The following is an 18,003-nucleotide window of genomic DNA, read 5'->3' as shown; positions in this document are numbered from 1 at the left end:
TCCGTACAGTCGTTAATTTCACTGACTTTATCAAAAAAACTGATAGAAAGAAATCAGAAGTATTTTTCCATATATGCTTATTTTGATACAATGGATGATTTAGAATGGAGCACAATTCTTTCATGGGCAATTAGAAATGTGCTTAGTGTTTAAATCTAGTTACATATGATTCTCAAATGTTCAAATGTAGAATTCTGTTGTAAAAAGGCCTGCAGTGGCAAAAGCTTTTAAATCTCCAATTAATGAGAAATGTGGCCCTGATAGTTTTTACACACAAAGAACGGGAAAACACGAACAATTTTCATTGTCTCCGCAAAGAGAAAGATGTATTTTAAAAAATTAATTTATTATGAATGTTTATATTTACAATAAATTTTCACATTAATAGTGAAAACAGGGGAACACTGCAATCCACAGATGCTAACAGCCGCTGCCATCACACGTATTCTCCACAGTCTGAAATTATCACTTTCTGTTTAGGCTTTCCATCCTTTGTACCTTGAGCCTGGAAATAACACACCAGTTATAGATATTTCAGGAAAAACAATCTTGAACTAAACATTATTAACAAACTAAATTGTTCATTCAAATACTTCACTTCAAAGACAAATTACATTAATTTTGATCCTTTTGAAGTAGTGACCACAAGATTAACAAAATTTGCTGCAGCCAGACTATAAATCAATATATTGAATGTTTTTTCCATTCATGTGAATAAATTTCAGTTCCTCCAACATTTCACTTCTGCCGAATTATATTTAAATTTTCAAAGCAATTATCCTTTTAAAAATGTCACTGTGGTTTTTCTACCCACCACCAAAACCACCATAAAAATTAAAGGCATTCCACATATGGTTAACCAATAACCTCAAACAGCTCATTCTTCCAGATTTCACTTTTATGAGCTTTTCTTTTGGTTTAGTTTCAGCTGTTTGTTAAACCTGTCTCTTGGTTCATCCATCCTTGCTATGTACATGCCAATGAACATTATTCCCTCCCTCTCTCCCTCTATGACGCAAGTCTCTATTTTCCTGACTTTTGCAAAAACTGTTTTGTGTTCGTTCGCATCACTACTGTGCCAGTACCTTGTTGTTCCACCATCTTGTCTAAGTGGTGCTATTTTCTAGATTTTCCCCACCACCAATGAATGCCTCTCTCTCTCTCCCTTTTATTGTGCCATTTAATTATTGGAGGGAACTAGTTGAGGTTATTCAATAGTTTCAATATCAAGTGAATGATTACATTTCCTTAAAATAATTCAAAATCATAGAAACCAGAATCTGTGTTAATTTTATAAATATACTATATTTGTAACATGCACAAAATCAACTACTTGATGCATCTTAAGTAATATAATTTACTCATTATTATAACTTAATCAATTCTCACTGAGAAGGAATACGCCATTTAAAAAAATAAAGCTTTAAGTTTTCTTTCCATCTGCAAGGCCGACATTTCTCACTTATTTGGTGAACATGTGCACCTCAAGGCAACCCAAGAGACACTGGCTATCACTACAGCAAAAGAAATTACTGGGAATATCAGCACTATTCACCTATATATGCGATTCCACTGACTGTGACTGTACTGGAGAAAACAACAGCTAACGTGTTAGAACAGAGGTTCCCAATCTAGGGTTTACGGACCCCTTGCTTAATGGTATTGGTCCACAGCAGAAATAAAGGTTAGAAGACGATCAAAGACAAGAGATTATAGAATTGGAAAAATAAAAAGTAGAATTACACTGGGGTTTAATACTCACTTCCATCTGTTTGACAATATCCATTCCTTCCAGAACTTCACCAAATACTACGTGCTTTCCATCCAGCCAGTCCGTCTTTTCGAGGGTAATGAAAAACTGAGATCCATTTGTGTTTACTCCTGAGTTTGCCATTGAGAGTAAACCTAAACCAAATGCAGAGATCATCAGCTCAACTAAAGAGTACAAAATTCAGTGGTTTTGACCCAGTAGAGCAAGATCCTATTATTCCTAAGCTGCTTAGATAATAATGTTACATGATTTTTGCAGCTGTCAAGACAATGTCCTTCAAGAAATTAAACCAGCATACAACAAGGCATTAAATTAAATATTAATTCAATCCAAAAAAAATTACTTTTGAAAACAAAATCTTAGGCTTCTTCAAAAATTCCAGATGACGTCTGAGCGCCCATGTGGCACGTTACCACACCGTTTGCAGGTTAAATCCTTGGATTTTATTTTATTAAATAGGCCCCTCTGGTCCTTCAAGCTGTGCTGCCCAGTAACCCCCGACAACCTGATTTAACACTAACCTAACCACAGGAGAATTTACAATGTCCATTTAAGCTTCTAACCAGTACAGTCTTTCGACTATGGAGGCACCCAGAGCACCCAGGGGGATTCTTGCCCAAGCTGCTCAGTGGGAATAAAGGTAGAAGTCACAAGTGACTGCAGGATTCTCTGAAATTAGGAAAGGAAGAAAATGACAGTTCTACTCTTGAATCCAGTTGGTACTGGAAGAATTAGCTTCTGTTGTGATGCCCCTACACCTGCCTGCCAAGATTCCTCATCTAAAATCAACTACAATTCTCTCCAAGCAGGCACAGCAAAGGAACCAAAGGAATCCCGCTGCAGCTTAAGACAAAACATGTGTGAGGTATACAACCCTGACACATCTTTCCCACAGACAGCCACGAAACAAACAGAGCTGTGGAACCCGTTGTAAGAAAGACATCAACCCCCCCCATGCGCAAAAAAGAATGCACAAAAAAACACGTGCAGCAGCAAACAAAAAATATGAGCGAAAAACACAAAAGTCAGAAGAGTCCAGGCATATTCAGTTTAGCTCAGTGTTCGTTATCTGTAGCCCGCCCCAATTTAAAATCACCCAAAATAAATAGCAACAACATCATTAACCAGAGTCCAAACCACAAACCGTGTCAATTAAATGAGTTCATTTTTTTTTATTACTTTTATTCTTCAGCAGCAAAAGGCAAGCCTCTTAGTTTGCCAGTGAAACTGGCCATGACAAAGCTACAGAGAATGTCAGACCTTCAGTCTTTACATCAATCACTTTCAACGCCAACAGAATTACCTATGTTTTTTCAAAAATAAAGTAGAAATCACATTACCTGCCCCAGAGTGTTTCAGAATAAAGTTTTCATCATCAAACTTTCTGCCGTAGATGGATTTCCCTCCTGTGCCATTGTGATTGGTGAAGTCACCGGCTTGACACATGAACTGGGGGATAATCCGATGGAAACTGCTGCCCTTGAATCCAAATCCTTTCTCGTGTGTACAGAGGCAACGGAAATTCTCTGGGAAAAATGTTTTATTTAAATATTTACACAAGGACAATCTGTGAGATCTTTCTATATTAATTATGCTAGTCATTTACAAAATCAGATTCCTAAGCATCCCATTGTGTACACTTTGTGATAACTGCAAGCGATAAAAATCAGTCATTTGGAGAAAGGCCAAATCCAATGTGACGAGGAAAGATTTAGCCAAAGAACACTGGGACTAAACTTGGCAGGCACAGCCATAATTGAACAACTGGAAACCTTTAAGTTAGAGATGTCTCAGCTACAATCTAAGTATATTCTCCTCACGGTAGGGAAATTAACAGAGACCTCTAAATGACGGGAAAAAAACAAGCTAAGTAATGCAGCAAGAGAAAGCATATGACAGATTCCAGTCTAATGACGTGTGAATCTGGGACCCGAGGGGCAACTTCTTCTACGCAGAGAGTGACGTATTTATGGAACGAACTGCCAGAAGAAGTGCTTGAAACAGGCGCAATAACAACATGTAAAAGACATTTAGGCAGGTACAGTAGATGGACCAGAAAATATTAGAGCAGAGTTCCCAACCTTTTTTTATGCCAGGGACAAATACCATTAACCATGGGTCTGTGGACTCCAGGTTGGGAACCTTTGGCTTAGAGGGATATGGACCAAATGCAGACAAATGGGGCTAACTTAGATGGGCACCTTGTATGGTTCAAATAGTGTGGCTAACTGGGGTTGTAAGGCCTGTTTCCATGCTGTATTAACTCCATGAGAGAGGACTTTTAGTTATGTGGAGAAGCTGGGATCGTCCTCATGGCTTCAAGCACCTTGAATGGTTTAATTAGTGTAGCTAACTGGGGTTGAACGCTCTGTCTCCATGCTGTATTAACTCTATGACAGAGAACTTCTAGTTATGTGGAGAAGCTCGGTTTGTCCTCTGCAGGAGCCGAGAGGTTGTAAATTGACCCAATGGTTTTAGTTAATTGTTAAGTGAGGGAAATTGTTCCCATTGATGGAGTGGTTAAGAACCACAGGATGCAGAATGAAGGTGATCAGCAAATCAGTGAGAAAAGGAAAAACTCTTTACAGCCTCCACTAGATTTATGGATGTTTCAGGCAGTGATGTCTGATGCTTAATGTTAACTGGGCTGTTTTACTTAACTTAAGAAAGACTTGTGTAGATAAAAACTCATGAGTCCACATTACATTCAACTGATAAACCAGTTAAAATAATCTACATTAGATAAACAGAAATTTGAACTGATTCCATGAAATCACAACATTTGACAGGGATGGCAAGACAGGTGATGTGTTGTAACTGCAACACCCAGGCATTGCTGGAGATCTGATTTCTAGCAAACGCTTCTGCATCTTGAAAAACTTCAACCCAAGAGGTGTTGAGTGGGAGTGCCAACTGCGGACATTGTATTACACAAGGGGCTCCCAGACCCCTCGGTTAATGGTAGGAGGTCCATGGCATAAAAGAGGCTGGGAACCCCTGTTTTACATTAGGGAAGGGAGATACAGATGGTTTGATCCTGGAGGCAGGTGAGGGAGTGGCCTGGATTTGGACAGCAGTTCAGCAGGGACGAGGACCCAGGTTGCAGGAGCCTCAGCTTGTCACTTTATCCAACAGGTCCAAGGGACTTGTAGGCTCAGCAGCTGCTCTGACTCAGGGGGACAGGTCTGGTTGCAAGACACTAACGAGGATCAGGTAATCTATATCTTTTTGAATTAATTGAGTTAATTTCAAATCTTTTGTGTTTTTCTAGTACATTACATGTTTTATTTGTTTTCTCTTTCTTCATTAACCTTTAACAATAATGAACATTTAAACTCAGTGGTCGCTGGATCAGCCTTGGCTGTGGCTTCACAGATGCCAACGTGGAAGGTCTTCAAACACGCAGCCTCACCAGAGACACTGCCCCGGAGCTCTTATTCAATATTGGTGCTGACTTTGTGACTCAGGGCTTCCAGAAAATTCCAAGCCAATTTTGCAGAAAACTATCCTACATCCTGTTAAGAAACCCACTCTCTCTTGCTCTCTCTAGTACAAGCTGGTCTGTTCATTATTTATGTAGTTAAAACCCATGAGTAACATCGCAGGGTTTTTGCCAACTCATCATCATTATGTGTCATGAATTGTAACATGGGCGATCATGGTCTTTCCATGACCATGATTGTTCTTGGCAAATTGTTCTACAAAAGTGGTTTGCCATTGCCTTCTTCTGGGCAGTGTCTTTACAAGATGGGTGACCCTGGCCATTATCAATACTCTTCAGAGACTGTCTGCCTGGCGTCAGTGGTCACATAACCAGGACTTGTGATCTGCACCAGCTGCTCATACGACCATCCACCACCTGCCCCCATGGCTTCACGTGACCCTGTTTGGGAGGGTAAGCAGGTGCTACACCTTGCCCAAGGGTGACCTGCAGGCTAGCGGAGGGAAGGAGCGCCTTACACCTCCTCTGCCAACTACTTCTATCCTTTCCATCAATTCACTCAGAAGCAGAACTGCTGAGGCTTCAGCCTTTGTAGGCTCATTTGGCAGAAATCAGGTGATTCACGTGTAAAAACTGAACATACAGTATGTTTGCTTTACCTCAAGCTGTGCACATTCACAGATATTGGCAATTTCAGTTCGGATTTTTATACAATAGAAAGCAAATCCTCCAAAACCATCACATTTCAAAAAGGGCAATTCAAGAGAGTATCTACTATGAGCATAAATATATCATTAGCAGGAGCAGCCCATGGTCTGTAGTCTGGGCAGGCAGCTTCGGCGACTCAGATACAAGGTGGGTGAAAGGAAGTAAGTGTAACTAACAAGGTGGTTACAAATAATAAGGACACACGTGTGTGTGTGTTATATAACTGCTTACCTACAGTCATTGGAACAACATCAGCTCGCAATAAAAACCGTATTCTACCAACAGGCTTATTGCCTATTTTGATGTCCATGTAGACTTGAGGATTGGCTCTTGATTTTTTGGCTGGTGGCTCACCCTTAAGAAATAATTATTTTTAATGATTAAACAATTATGAACAAAAAAGGTACTTTCAAATACTCAAGTGTTGACATACATTCGTATAAAATGATAAAATCAAATACTATTTTCCCGATCTCACCAAAGTCATGTGCGCAATTGATTTCATAACATTTGTGTTAATTGTATTGTACATCTAAGAAAATCCAATCAAAAATATCAATGTTATCTGCATATTTTTACTAAGAAATCGTGGATTTCTACTTTGTGTCTTAGCAGCATTCCATGATTTTTAAGAAAAGGCAGTTAATGCTTGGATTTCATAACTTATGAGATGTACATTTAACACAGATGTTTGTGAATTACTGAGCTGGTTAAACATGGTGCTTATACAAGGCAATAAGACAACTCCACTGTCATTTATCACAGGCCTGCATCCATCTCACTCTCCAGATACCACTTCAGCCTTTGCCAAATTTTGTATTAGGGCATTCCAGAACTAAAATAACCCGTTAAATGGTGCCGGTCCAACTGCAATACCTTCTTTATGTGGAATTATTTTGCCGAAGTGTTTCACGGTGACTAAGCCTCACCTCCTGCGTCTGCGTTTCTCCACTGTCTCCTCCACGCTCATCACCTTCAGTTTCCTCCAGCGTCTTTCCAGCAAATTTCTTTAACCAATCGTCGTCCGACCACACTAGATTGAAAGGAGTATCACTTATATTTCAGTTACAAAGCACAGCAATTATATTAATGCCTCTAGTTCAGTGAGGCTTTATATTGCAGTTGGGGCATGGTGAGCAGTTTTGGCTCTTTATCTCAGAAAGAAGCCTCCAAGAGGACCACAGTCTTGTCATTGGATTTGGAGGCTTGTGTGCCTCAGTGACCCAGAGAGCTATGTTGGCTGGAGTCAGGGCTCTATGCTTTGGCTCTTGGTAGAGTCACCCATGCCAAACAGGTCAAAGGGTAGAGGACAGACTTGCATGACTGATTGGAGTAACAACTGAACTACTGACACAATGAAGGAAGCCTTGGACACCACCAGAGATGCAGGACCGGGCGTAATGGGCAGTAGATAGGTAGCAGATGACTCATCAAGTCTGCTCTACCATTCCCTCACGGCTGATTTATTATCCCTTTTAACCCCATTCTCCTGCTTTCTCCCCGTAACCTTTGACCCTCTTACTAATCAAGAACTTATCAGCCTCTGCTTTAAATATATCCAATGCCTCCACAGCCGTCTCAGGCAATGAATTCTACAGATTTATTACCCCCTGACTAAAGATATTCCTCCTCTTCTCTCTTCTAAAAGGACATCCCTGTATTCTGAGGCTGTGCCCTCTGGTCCTAGATTTCCCCCACTACTGGAAACTTCTCAACGTCCACTCTACCAAGGCCAAGGGCTCCCAGCCTTTTTTTACGCCATGTACCCCTATCATTAACCGAGGGGTTTGTGGACCCCAGACTGAGAACCCCTGATCTAAGCCTTTCAATATCAATGAGATCCCCTCATTCTTCTAACCTCCAGCAAGTATAGGCTCAGAACCATCAAACGCTGCTCACAAATTAACCCTTTCATTCCCCGGATCATCCTTGTGAACCTCCTCTGGGCTCTCTACAATGCCAGTATATCCTTCCTTTGACTGCCTACTACCCATCATGTCGCTGAGATTTAGGCTAGCAATGAGGCTCCTTCATCTCTGGTGGTGTCCAGGGCTTCTTTCATCATGTCAGTAGCTTCCCCTTGGTTTTCACTTCTGTCAGTCATGGGAGTCCTGGATGGAGACTCAGGAATACCATTGCACTCAGATGCAGAAGGATTTTCCTTTGCTGTTTCCATAACAATTTTGTTTTACCAGTCAGGGTTGTTAGCCCGGAGCTGAACCCCTGAACCTGGAAGACTGGTGGACCACTCTTAGTCTGACCTCTACCCTTTGACCTGTTTGGCAGGGGTGACCCTACCAAGAGCCAAAGCATAGGGCCCTGACTCCAGCCAACACAGCTCTCCGGGTCATTGAGGCACGCAAGCCTCCAAACCCTACGGCAAGGCTGTGGTCCTCGTGGAGAGCTTGATAAGCCAAACGGCCTAATTCTGCTCCTATGTCTTATGGTCAAATTTTCTTCTCTGAGGGTTGAAAGTCTGGAGCTTAAAGACTCAAAAGGCAGTGGAAACAGAGTCTTTGCATATTTTCAAGGCAGAAGTGGATAGATTCTAAAGAGTTGGGGGGGTGAAAGGTAAAGGTTATCACAGGCAGCCTGGATGCAGAGTTGAAGTTACAAGCAGATAAATCACAAACTTGCTGAATGACAGAAGATGCTCAAAGGAATGAGTGGCCTCCCTCAGCTGCTAATTGACAATTCATAGGCTCTACCAAAGTTATTTCCAAATCTCTCCCCATCGAACCTGTTAGCTGCTGCTTGAACCTCTCCAAGCTGTTTTTCTGGCTGCTCGGGCTTGCTCTTAGCATCAAAATGATCTTGAGCAAGGTCGTGAATGATGATGGATGTCACTGCGATAAACCGCATATTACTGTCTCTGAATCTCTCAGCCTTTGCATTTCAGCACCTCCCCCCAGACAGCTCAGCAGCACAGATTCTTCGATGCTGGAAAACCGAAGCAACACACACAAAATGCTGCGGGAACTCAGCAGGTCAGGCAGCGTCTAGGAGAGGGATAAACAGTCGACGTTTCGGGCTGAGGCCTGATTATCACTGCTTTTGAAGACAAGCACATGCAACTGACCCTATTTAAAGACTGTTTGCTCTAAGCACAGTGTAGTGTCGAATGCCACATACGGGTATGCTAGTTAGAAGCTGTTTGGCAACAGTCTCCTACCCCAGTTTAAATAAGTGAAAGGAATCCCAGCTATTTTTGCAAATAGTTTCTGCTCTATAAGAGTTGTCCCTAATAAGCAGCTGCCCCGATTAATAGGTGACCTAATTAACCAGAATCCACTGTATATCCTGTAGTAGCTATTTAAGTTCTGTCAATAAGGAAAATACTCATTCTATGTAAAAATACAGTTTTATTCCTCACCTGCTCTTGAGGATCCCTCTTTAATTCGCATAGGTTTTGCCAGATTTACTCGGATTGTCCTTCCAAAAAGTTCAGACTCATTCTGGTAAATGGCATGAAAATAAAGACAATTAGGCTAATATTATGCAGGGTGCATTTGAATATTCTTCACTTTCAGGCATATCCCTCATTCATTGTTACTTGGTACTTTAATGCGGATCAGTTCGCAACCATTTTACATCATTAACTGTAGGAGCTATATACCTATGCTCTGTCTGTCTGAATTATATTTTGTGTACATGTTTTATGGATTATGGTAATTTGTCACACGGGTTGGGGTGTGCTAGAAGTAAATGAGTATAGTTATGTATTCATACTTTGTCCTAGTTAGTTAGATTAGTTAGAGGCAGCCGGGGCATGGATGATATTTTTTGTTGACTGCTAATTAGAACACTAATTACTCTTATTCTGTTTATTTTGTTATTTCGCTAATTTTGGATGTGCTAATTTCTAATATCGCTGTAAGGTCGTTCGTTTTTGCTGGTTTAGTAACAAAGGATTGCACAGTTTTTTTTTGACCTGGAGCTGAGTTATTTGGAAGCGCGTCACACAGCGTTGAGCCCCTCGATCAGTCTAAAGGGTTTGGCTTTGTTTTCAAGTAATCGCTACATTAACAATGATTTTAAAATATCGCTCTCTATAATAAAAGAATGCGAAGAAGGTACACCGTTTGCCACCTACCATGTTATCAATGGCCGCTGCAGCATCCTAGAAAAAATCAGTGGAAGTTGTAAGCTATCAATAAGCAGCATTCCAAACCAATTTTCTTTTATTAACTGAACATTATATTTCAGCAGTGCATTGGAGAAAGAAGATTTTATTGACCATAACATCAGTGGATGAAATAAATGCCTTAAAAATACAACTAAATGTGAAGCAATAGACGATAAGGCACTAGACCATTTCACTGTTTACAGACATTTTTAGAAATATAAAAAGTCTTTCTCTTCCTGAATCAAGAGTACTTCTGTTACAGATGGAGCAAATGACTTTGGGAGTGGGGTGACACAACCATGTCTTCATTCACAATCCACACTTCACACCTGTTCCCACTGGTAACAATATCGCACAGGAGTAAAAGACAAATTGTAGGAGGAACTCAGCAGGTCAAGCAGCGTCTGGAGCCATGCAGGGTGCCGACCCGAAAAGCCGTCCTGACGAAGGGTCTCGGCCCGAAACGTCGACTGTACCTCTTCCTAGAGATGCTGCCTGGCCTGCTGCGTTCACCAGCAACTTTGATATGTGTTGCTTGAAATTCCAGCATCTGCAGATTTCCTCGTGTTTCTGTTTTTAAAAGCCATCCATTTTTCTGCCTCTGCAGAGGCTGCTTGACCTGTTGCGTTCTCCCAGCAGTTTATTTTTCTGCTCTAGATTCCAGAATCTGCAATCTTTTGTATCTACAATATCAAGCAGGTGTCCTTGGAACATGAAACTAGGAAGCAGAGGTCATTTTTATACCAAATATCCAGTACCTCCAGCTATTCCGCCTCCCTCCCATTGTTATCTTAGTGTTATTCATACCTCCTGTTACTCAGAACTTTCGCACAAGTCTCAACATTCAACACAACTACAGATGAAAACTAGGGGGAAAACATGCACAAATATTACCCATCTTAAACAAACAGTAAACACATTTTTTATGTTGGCACAAATGCTGGAAATCTACAACAACACAAAATGCTGGAGGAACTCAGCAGGTCAGGCAGCATCTATGGAGGGAAATGTCCAGTCAATGTTTCAGATTGAGACCCTTCATCAGGACTGGAAAGGAGGGTGGGAGATAGTACAAAAAGATTGGGGTGGAGGGGGCGGGAAGGGGTGAAGAAAGAACCGACAGGCGGTCGACGGGTTCAAATGAGAGGGGGTTGAAAGGTGGGAGAGGGAGGGGATGGTCTCTTAGCTGGTGATAGGTGGAAATGACAAAAGGATGAAGAAGATGGAATCTGACTGCAGAAGATCGTGGACCATGCAAAGAAGGTGGTTGATGGGCAGACTGAAAGCATGGAAATGGAGAAAGAGTTAATTTATATAACTTGGTCAAAAAATATTTGCTCGCTGAAATCCATAGCTTTCACCCATGGAATATCAATAATATTTCCAGCTGGACACTTAGAAAATAAAATACGGAGTGGTCTTCAAATTAGTTTCTAGTATGCATATACCGATGATTGGCAGACTAGTTTGATTTTGGTTATTAGAAATATAAAAATAACTAACTCACCTCGGCATTCTCAAATTCAATAAATGCAAAACCTCTGTGTTTCTCTAAACAGGAATAACAATTTAGATTGTTAACTATTTTACAATCTTTATTACCAGATTTACCAATATAGAACACCAGGTATCACAGAAAACAGCTGTCATCATAAATACAAGAGTGTGCTGTAAAATCTAGAGCTAATTTACTTCTACAAATTTTAAATTTAGATCTTTATATATTTAAAATTAAATTTAGAGGTTTAAGTTTTCGGACAAGAATTCTGAGACATCAGAACTCATTCATTAGAAGTGTTCAAGTGTAGCAAAAAATTCTAAGTCACAAAGGAAGTAATACTTATTAAATTTGTTGCATTTCTGATACTGACCAGAGCACAGTGAGGTGAATCTGAGCATTTACCTGTCTCATAATCCAGCGGAATTTGAATGTCCATGACATCTCCAAATGGAATGAAAGCAGCATGAAGCACCTTCTCGTCCACCTCTTCAGCAAGGCCACCTATTTAAAATGACAAACATACCTCAGTTTCTTATGCATAAACACAAGAGATTCTGCAGATGCTGGAAATCCAGAGCAACACACACAAAATGCTGGAGGAACTCGGCAGGTCAGGCAGCATCTTTAGAAATTAATAAAGAGTTGACATTTCGCGCCGAGACGTCGATAGGAAACTGCACTGTCAGCATTTTATTTCTTCTCAAGAGCATGAGCATCTGCATGCGTTAATGTCCTCATGTGTAGCCCCTATAGGATTCACGACCTTCAACTCATCTGCTGAGACAGAAGATGAATGCATTTAAGACTGAAAATCTTAAACATAAGAAAGCCTGCAGATGCTGGAAATCCAGAGCAACACACACAAAATGCTGGAGGAACTCAGCAGGTCAGGCAGCGTCCAAGGGAAAGAATAAACAGTCGACATTTCAGGCCGAGACCCTTTTTCATGACTGAAAATCTTCCCTCCTTTTGTGGAAATGCCTCAGCTTCCTCCGGGATGCATGTGACAGCCAACTGGTAGTTCAAAAGGCAAGGAATCTGACCAAAAGAATCAGTGATGACACCTCTTCTGAAGTAAAATGCAGTAAACTATCACCGCAAATAATGAGGAAGAAGCGAAGGCGAAGCCAATTCAAAGGATGGGCCACGCGGGTGCATCGCAAAGCCAAAAGGCAACGTGTTCAAGACAGGGGTCGCGGGCGGCACTGGGGTGAGGGATTTGGAGCGGAGTTGAGGTGGAACAGTTTCGATGCCTCAGGATACGAGATTGTATCACTCCAAGTGTGAGCCAATTTGGTGAGATCAAGATCGGCTTCAGGTCGTGAGGCCCAAGAGTGTCCAGGTCCTAGAGCGAGGCACTACCCGGTGCTTGGTCAATTTAAACAGCAGCACAGAGAGGCTGGAAGTGCCGAGGCCGTGAACTGCTCCGTCTTTAGTCATCTCTGCCAGATTTGCAGCATTTTGGCCCACTAATAGGATGAACTGAGATCAAGGCTTGGGCCTACTCTGGGAAGCGGGAAGCTGATCTGGTTATCGTCTTTCTTCTTTAAATTGGGTTATTCGGGTTTCTTGCTTTGTGGCTGCCTGTAAGCAGGCAAATTTCAAGGTTGCAAACACGAGGAATTCTGCAGATGCTGGAAATTCAAGCAACACACATCAAAGTTTCTGGTGAACGCAGCAGGCCAAGCAGCATCTCTAGGAAGAGGTACAGTCGACGTTTCGGGCTGAGACCCTTCATCAGGTCTCTCAAGGTTGTATAATTTATACATTATTTGATAATAAATGTATTTTGAACCTTGAGTCCTAACAGTCTAAAGCCAAATGCTCAGACTAAAGAACAAACCTACATTACATCTCTCTATAACAAGATGCCCAGTTTCCCAGTCCAGTTAAAAAGTTTGAAATCCATTCACGAAGTCACCAAGACTCACAGTCTCCAGAGTTTCAAGTGTGAGAGCAGCGCAGTGATGCTGCTGCTGTATGACCATGTTAAGATTATGGTCAAAGCATCATCCATTAAAACCACACAGACCTTCTCAGGGTAGACATTCTATCATCTGGATGCCGTTTGATAATCATTACAGTAATAATTCCAAGTTATGGATGGCTTTGGGGGACATTAATAAAGCTGTTTCCTCATATCACCACTGACCTGGATACACTGGTGCTACTTGCATGGAGTTTGCACATTCACCCTGGGAATGCGAGGATTCTTGCTTTGTCCCACATTGCATCTCCTTCAACCTTGTTTAATGCATCTGGTGCTCTCGACGCGGCCTCCTCTGCATCAATGAGGCCAAGAGCATGGAACAAGCAAATGCTTTGCCAAGCACCTGTGCTCCATCCGATACGGCCTTCAGGAATGCCCAGTGGCGAGCCATTTTAATTCACCTCACCATTTCCCCCACCCACCTCTCTCCCTCAGCGTTAAACACAAATCAACACACTATTTTGGGGAGGAACTCAGCAGGCCAGGCAGTATTTATGGAGAGGAATAAACAGTCCATGCTTCGGGCTGAGACCCTTCGTCGGGACTCGTTAGGAAGGGGGACAAACCCGGAATAGGACGGCGAGGGACAGAAAGAAGTACCAGCTGACAGGTGATAGGTGAAGCCAGGTGAGGGGGACGGTGGGTGGTTGGGGGAGGGGGAGATGAAGTGAGAAGCTGGGAGGTGATAGGTGGGAAAGATAAATGCTGAAGAAGTAGTAATCTGAGATGAGAAGAGAATGAACCATGGGAGAAAGGGAAGGAGGTGGGGCATCACAGAGAGAGAGCACTTCATATCCTGTCTGGGTGGAACTATGCCATCTAAAATCTTATGGCAGGAAATTCTCCAATTTCAGGCGAGCTGCTCCCACCTCTGTCCTTCTACTCGCTCCTCCTCAGCTTCCCACCCTCACCAGCCCACATTCTCCTCTTGCCTCTTTCCATTCCCCATCTTTTCCCCTCCTTCACCTTCTCCTTCTGCCCATCACCCTTCCCCTCCTCCCTTATTTAGCTCAATGCTCCACGTCCCTCTCCTGTCAGATTCCATCATCTTCCATCCATTATCTCCCAACTCCTCTCCTCTCCACCAATTGCCAATCACCCTGCTCACCAGCTCTTACTCAACTACCTCCTCTTACCTGTTTATTTCCCCTCTATCATAAATTTCAGGTTGACACCATTCCCCATCGGGGGTTCCCAACCTTTTTTATGCCATGGACCCCTGCCATTAACTGACCCCAGGTTCAGTCAGACTGAGAAAGTCACAGAGCATCAAAATGAGTCATTCGGCCCAACTGATCCATGCTGACCTAAGCTAGCTCCCTCTATTGGCAGCTGGGTGTGCTGGTTGTTAACATAATCAATGCATTTCACCGTTATGTTTCAACATACATGTGATAACCAAAGCAATCTGAACTGTGAGTGACAGAATCCAGGGCGTTTTGATGGGAACACGATAGTTATAAAATTTCATTAGTGTAAATCCGACCTTTCATTAATGCAACAATTGAGAACCAGCATTCAATCCTTTCCCCAGGGAGGGGAATCTGGAACCAGAGGGCATACATTTACGGTGAGAAGGAAAAGATTTAACAAAACTTAGGGGCAACTTTTTTTATTATTATTAAAGTTCAAAGTAAATTTATTATCAAAGTACATATATGTTACCATATACAACCCTGAGATTCATTTTCTTGTGGGCATACTCAATATATCCATAATAGAATAATAAAATCAATGAAAGACCGCACCAACTTGAGCATTCCACAAGTGTGCAAAAGAAAACCCGCCTTGCAAATAAAAAAGAAATAAATAAATAAGCAAGCAAGCAAACAATATAGGGAACATGAGATGAAGAGTCCTTGAAAGTGAGTCCATTGGTTGTGGGAAGAGGACACTGATGGGGTAAGTGAAGTTGAGTGAAGTTATCCACAAAGGGGATAACAGCCTGATGGTTGAGGGGTAATAACTGTTCCTGAACCTGGTGGTGTGGGTCCTGAGGCTCCTGTGCCTCCTTCCTGATGGTTGAGGGGTAATAACTGTTCCTGAACCTGGTGGTGTGACTGCTGAGGCTCCTGTACCTTCTTCCTGATGGCAGCAGTGAGAAGAGAGCATGACCTGGGTGGTGGGCTCCCCGATGATAGATGCTGCTTTCCTGTGACAACACTCCATGTCGATGTGCTCACTGCTGGGGAGGGCATGATGGAGGGGGCTGTATCCACTACTCTTTGTAGGACTTTCCGTTCAAGGGCATTGGTGTTTGCATACCAGGCTGTGATGCAGCCAGTCAATACACTCTCCACCACACATCTATAGAAGTTTGTCATAGTTTTAGATGTCATGCTGAATCTTCACAAACTCCTAAGTAGAAATGCTGCTGTGCTTTCTTTGTAATTGCGCCTATGTGCTGGGCCCTGGATAAATCCTCTGAAATTACGGCACCAAGGAATTTTAAGTTGCTGACCCTCCCCAGCTCTGATCCTTTGATGAGGACTGGCTTATGGAACTCTGGTTTCCTGCTCCAGAAGTCAACAATCAGCTCCTTGGCCTTGCTGACATTGAGTGAGAGGTTGCTGTTGCGGCCCAGGGGTTGAGAGGGTTAACAAATCGGCCACTATGGAACAGACTCGATGGGCCGAGTGGCCTAATTCTGCTCCCATGTCTTACAGTTTTATGGCGATATGGATAGGAAAGGTTTATTCGGGATATGGGCCAAACGCGGACAAATGGGACTGGCTTAGATGGGCACCTTGGTCGGCGTAGACCGGTTAGGCCGAGCTCTCTGCCTGGGTGGAAGGTCTCGGCCCGAAATACGGACTGGCTGCTTCCCTCCACAGCCGCTGCTCGCCCCGCTGAAAGGCTCCCGATCCCCCGCGTCCGTCAGGAACCGACACCTCACGCCCCATCTGAGCGTTCACCAGGTTAAACCCGCTGCCCCGACGGCCGCTCTTTTACCCCGGAGGGGCAGCTTCAGCCTCTTTTCACTCACCCACGTACAGCACCCGCTTGGTCGACGCCATGTTTGGGTCGAGCTTCCCCTCTGAACTCTAACCTCCAGCCTGGGGCGGTGCCAAAGGGACAGCGAGGTCGCTGATTGGCTCCTGTACTTGTGTAACAACTCGGAGAGAAGGGATTCCTTAACCGTCCACATTTCCCCCCAGTGTTCACACTGGGGGAAAAAAAACATTTATTTGGTGTGTGGAGACGGGCGGAGGTTGGAACGAGCAATGTTGGAGAAGCGAGGGTGACAATTTCCTGTCGCTTGCATTGAAACCTCATGGAGCATCAGGACAAGAACTGTTGTGATGGGAAACGGCATCTTCCTTGTAAATGACATGTCTCTCTCCTTCTCTCCCCATCCTCGTAAATGACATGTATTAGGCTCCTTCTCTCACATTCTTGCAGTGATTGGCAGCTCCAGATTAGTGAATCCTAGTTGTCTCTGGGTAAACCATAAGGTTTTTCTCTAATATCACCCCAATGGTATTGCATGCTTCTCTGACAGCGCATAGATTATAATAGAATGGTAAAAGACCATCAACTTGCATTGTAACTGTTTCTCTCAAAGTTCAAATTTATTATCAGCGTACATATATGTCACTGTATACTACCTTGGGATTCATTTTCTTGTGGGCATTCACAGTAGATACAAAAAGAACAACAGAATCAATGAAAATTACATGCAAAGACAGACAATGTGCAAATGTCTGACTGCAAATTAACAAAAAAAATATATCGGTCTCGAGAGGTAGAGTCCTTGAAAGTAAGTCTGTAGGTTGTAGAATAAGTTCAGTGTTGAGGGGAGTGAAGTTCAGGTGCCTGATGGATGAAGGGTAAGAACTGTTCCTGAACCCGCTGGTGAGGGACCGAAGGCACCCGTACCTGCCTCTGGCTGGCAATGGTGTAGAGAGATCATGGCCTGGATGCTGGGGGCCCTTGATGGTGGATGCAGAATTTCTTGTAGATGTGCTGTCCACAAATACTGCTGCTGTGTTTTATCCATGGCATGTTCATTCAGTATTCCTCCACCACTACCAATTCTTCCCTTGTACACGTCATTCAATGAAACTACAGATGTTGCAACTTCCCACCTTGTGCTGTTCAGGGCTCCATTTACCCCCAGCTGAACAAATTAATTTTGCTTACTATATTGACTGCACACAAGGTGACTGAATACAGACCGGGTGACCAGCTGTTAACACTGCTCCAAAAGTGCCACCCAATCTTCTGATCTCTTGTCATTTCAATTCTCTATCTCATCCCCTTTCTGAATGCCATCTTTTGTTTCCTACATTATTCCAGTATAGCGCAACAGTACTAGTGAAAGAAGAGCACTCGTCTTCAACAGGACACTATAGTTTTTAAGACTCACTAGTTAATTTTACAATTGTATTTATTTATTGAGATTCAGAGTGGAATGGGTCCTTTGAGCCAAGCTGCTCAGCAATTCCCCAATTTAATCCTAAAC

At 42.7% G+C, this 18,003-nt stretch overlaps 1 protein-coding gene across 3 annotated transcripts; it reads right to left on the bottom strand.

Moving 5' to 3' along the window:
• Positions 1 to 325: 325 nt before the first annotated feature.
• Positions 326 to 16,569, bottom strand: ppie (peptidylprolyl isomerase E (cyclophilin E)). 3 transcript variants are annotated; one of them, XM_072247102.1, is made up of 10 exons: positions 16,525 to 16,569; positions 11,951 to 12,049; positions 11,555 to 11,598; positions 10,015 to 10,041; positions 9,295 to 9,376; positions 6,851 to 6,954; positions 6,153 to 6,276; positions 3,112 to 3,297; positions 1,763 to 1,905; positions 326 to 505 (listed from the first exon to the last, which is right to left on the bottom strand). In XM_072247102.1, the coding sequence occupies exons 1-10, from the start codon at positions 16,553 to 16,555 to the stop codon at positions 437 to 439; spliced, it is 909 nt and encodes a 302-aa protein (XP_072103203.1). In that variant the 5' UTR covers positions 16,556 to 16,569; the 3' UTR covers positions 326 to 436. The 3 variants fall into 3 exon arrangements, with proteins under 3 accessions (XP_072103203.1, XP_072103205.1, XP_072103204.1); XM_072247104.1 differs by lacking the exon at positions 16,525 to 16,569 and adding an exon at positions 16,285 to 16,502; XM_072247103.1 differs by lacking the exon at positions 10,015 to 10,041.
• Between the last annotated feature and the right edge of the window lie 1,434 nt (positions 16,570 to 18,003).

The sequence above is a fragment of the Mobula birostris genome, chromosome 30 (assembly GCF_030028105.1).
Source record: "Mobula birostris isolate sMobBir1 chromosome 30, sMobBir1.hap1, whole genome shotgun sequence".
Taxonomy (NCBI): Eukaryota; Metazoa; Chordata; class Chondrichthyes; order Myliobatiformes; family Myliobatidae; genus Mobula; species Mobula birostris.
This window is presented reverse-complemented; position numbering and strand designations above follow the sequence as displayed.

What these genes read in the sequence shown, in the direction of transcription:
- ppie (XM_072247102.1), bottom strand. Translation starts at nt 16,555, where the DNA reads ATGGCGTCGACCAAGCGGGTGCTGTACGTGG. An exon ending in TCCGCTGGATTATGAGACAG is followed by an intron (nt 11,599 to 11,950) that starts GTAAATGCTCAG and finishes ATTCCTGTTTAG; the next exon opens with AGAAACACAGAGGTTTTGCA. An exon ending in TGTTGTTCCAATGACTGTAG is followed by an intron (nt 3,298 to 6,152) that starts GTAAGCAGTTAT and finishes CATTTTTCCCAG; the next exon opens with AGAATTTCCGTTGCCTCTGT.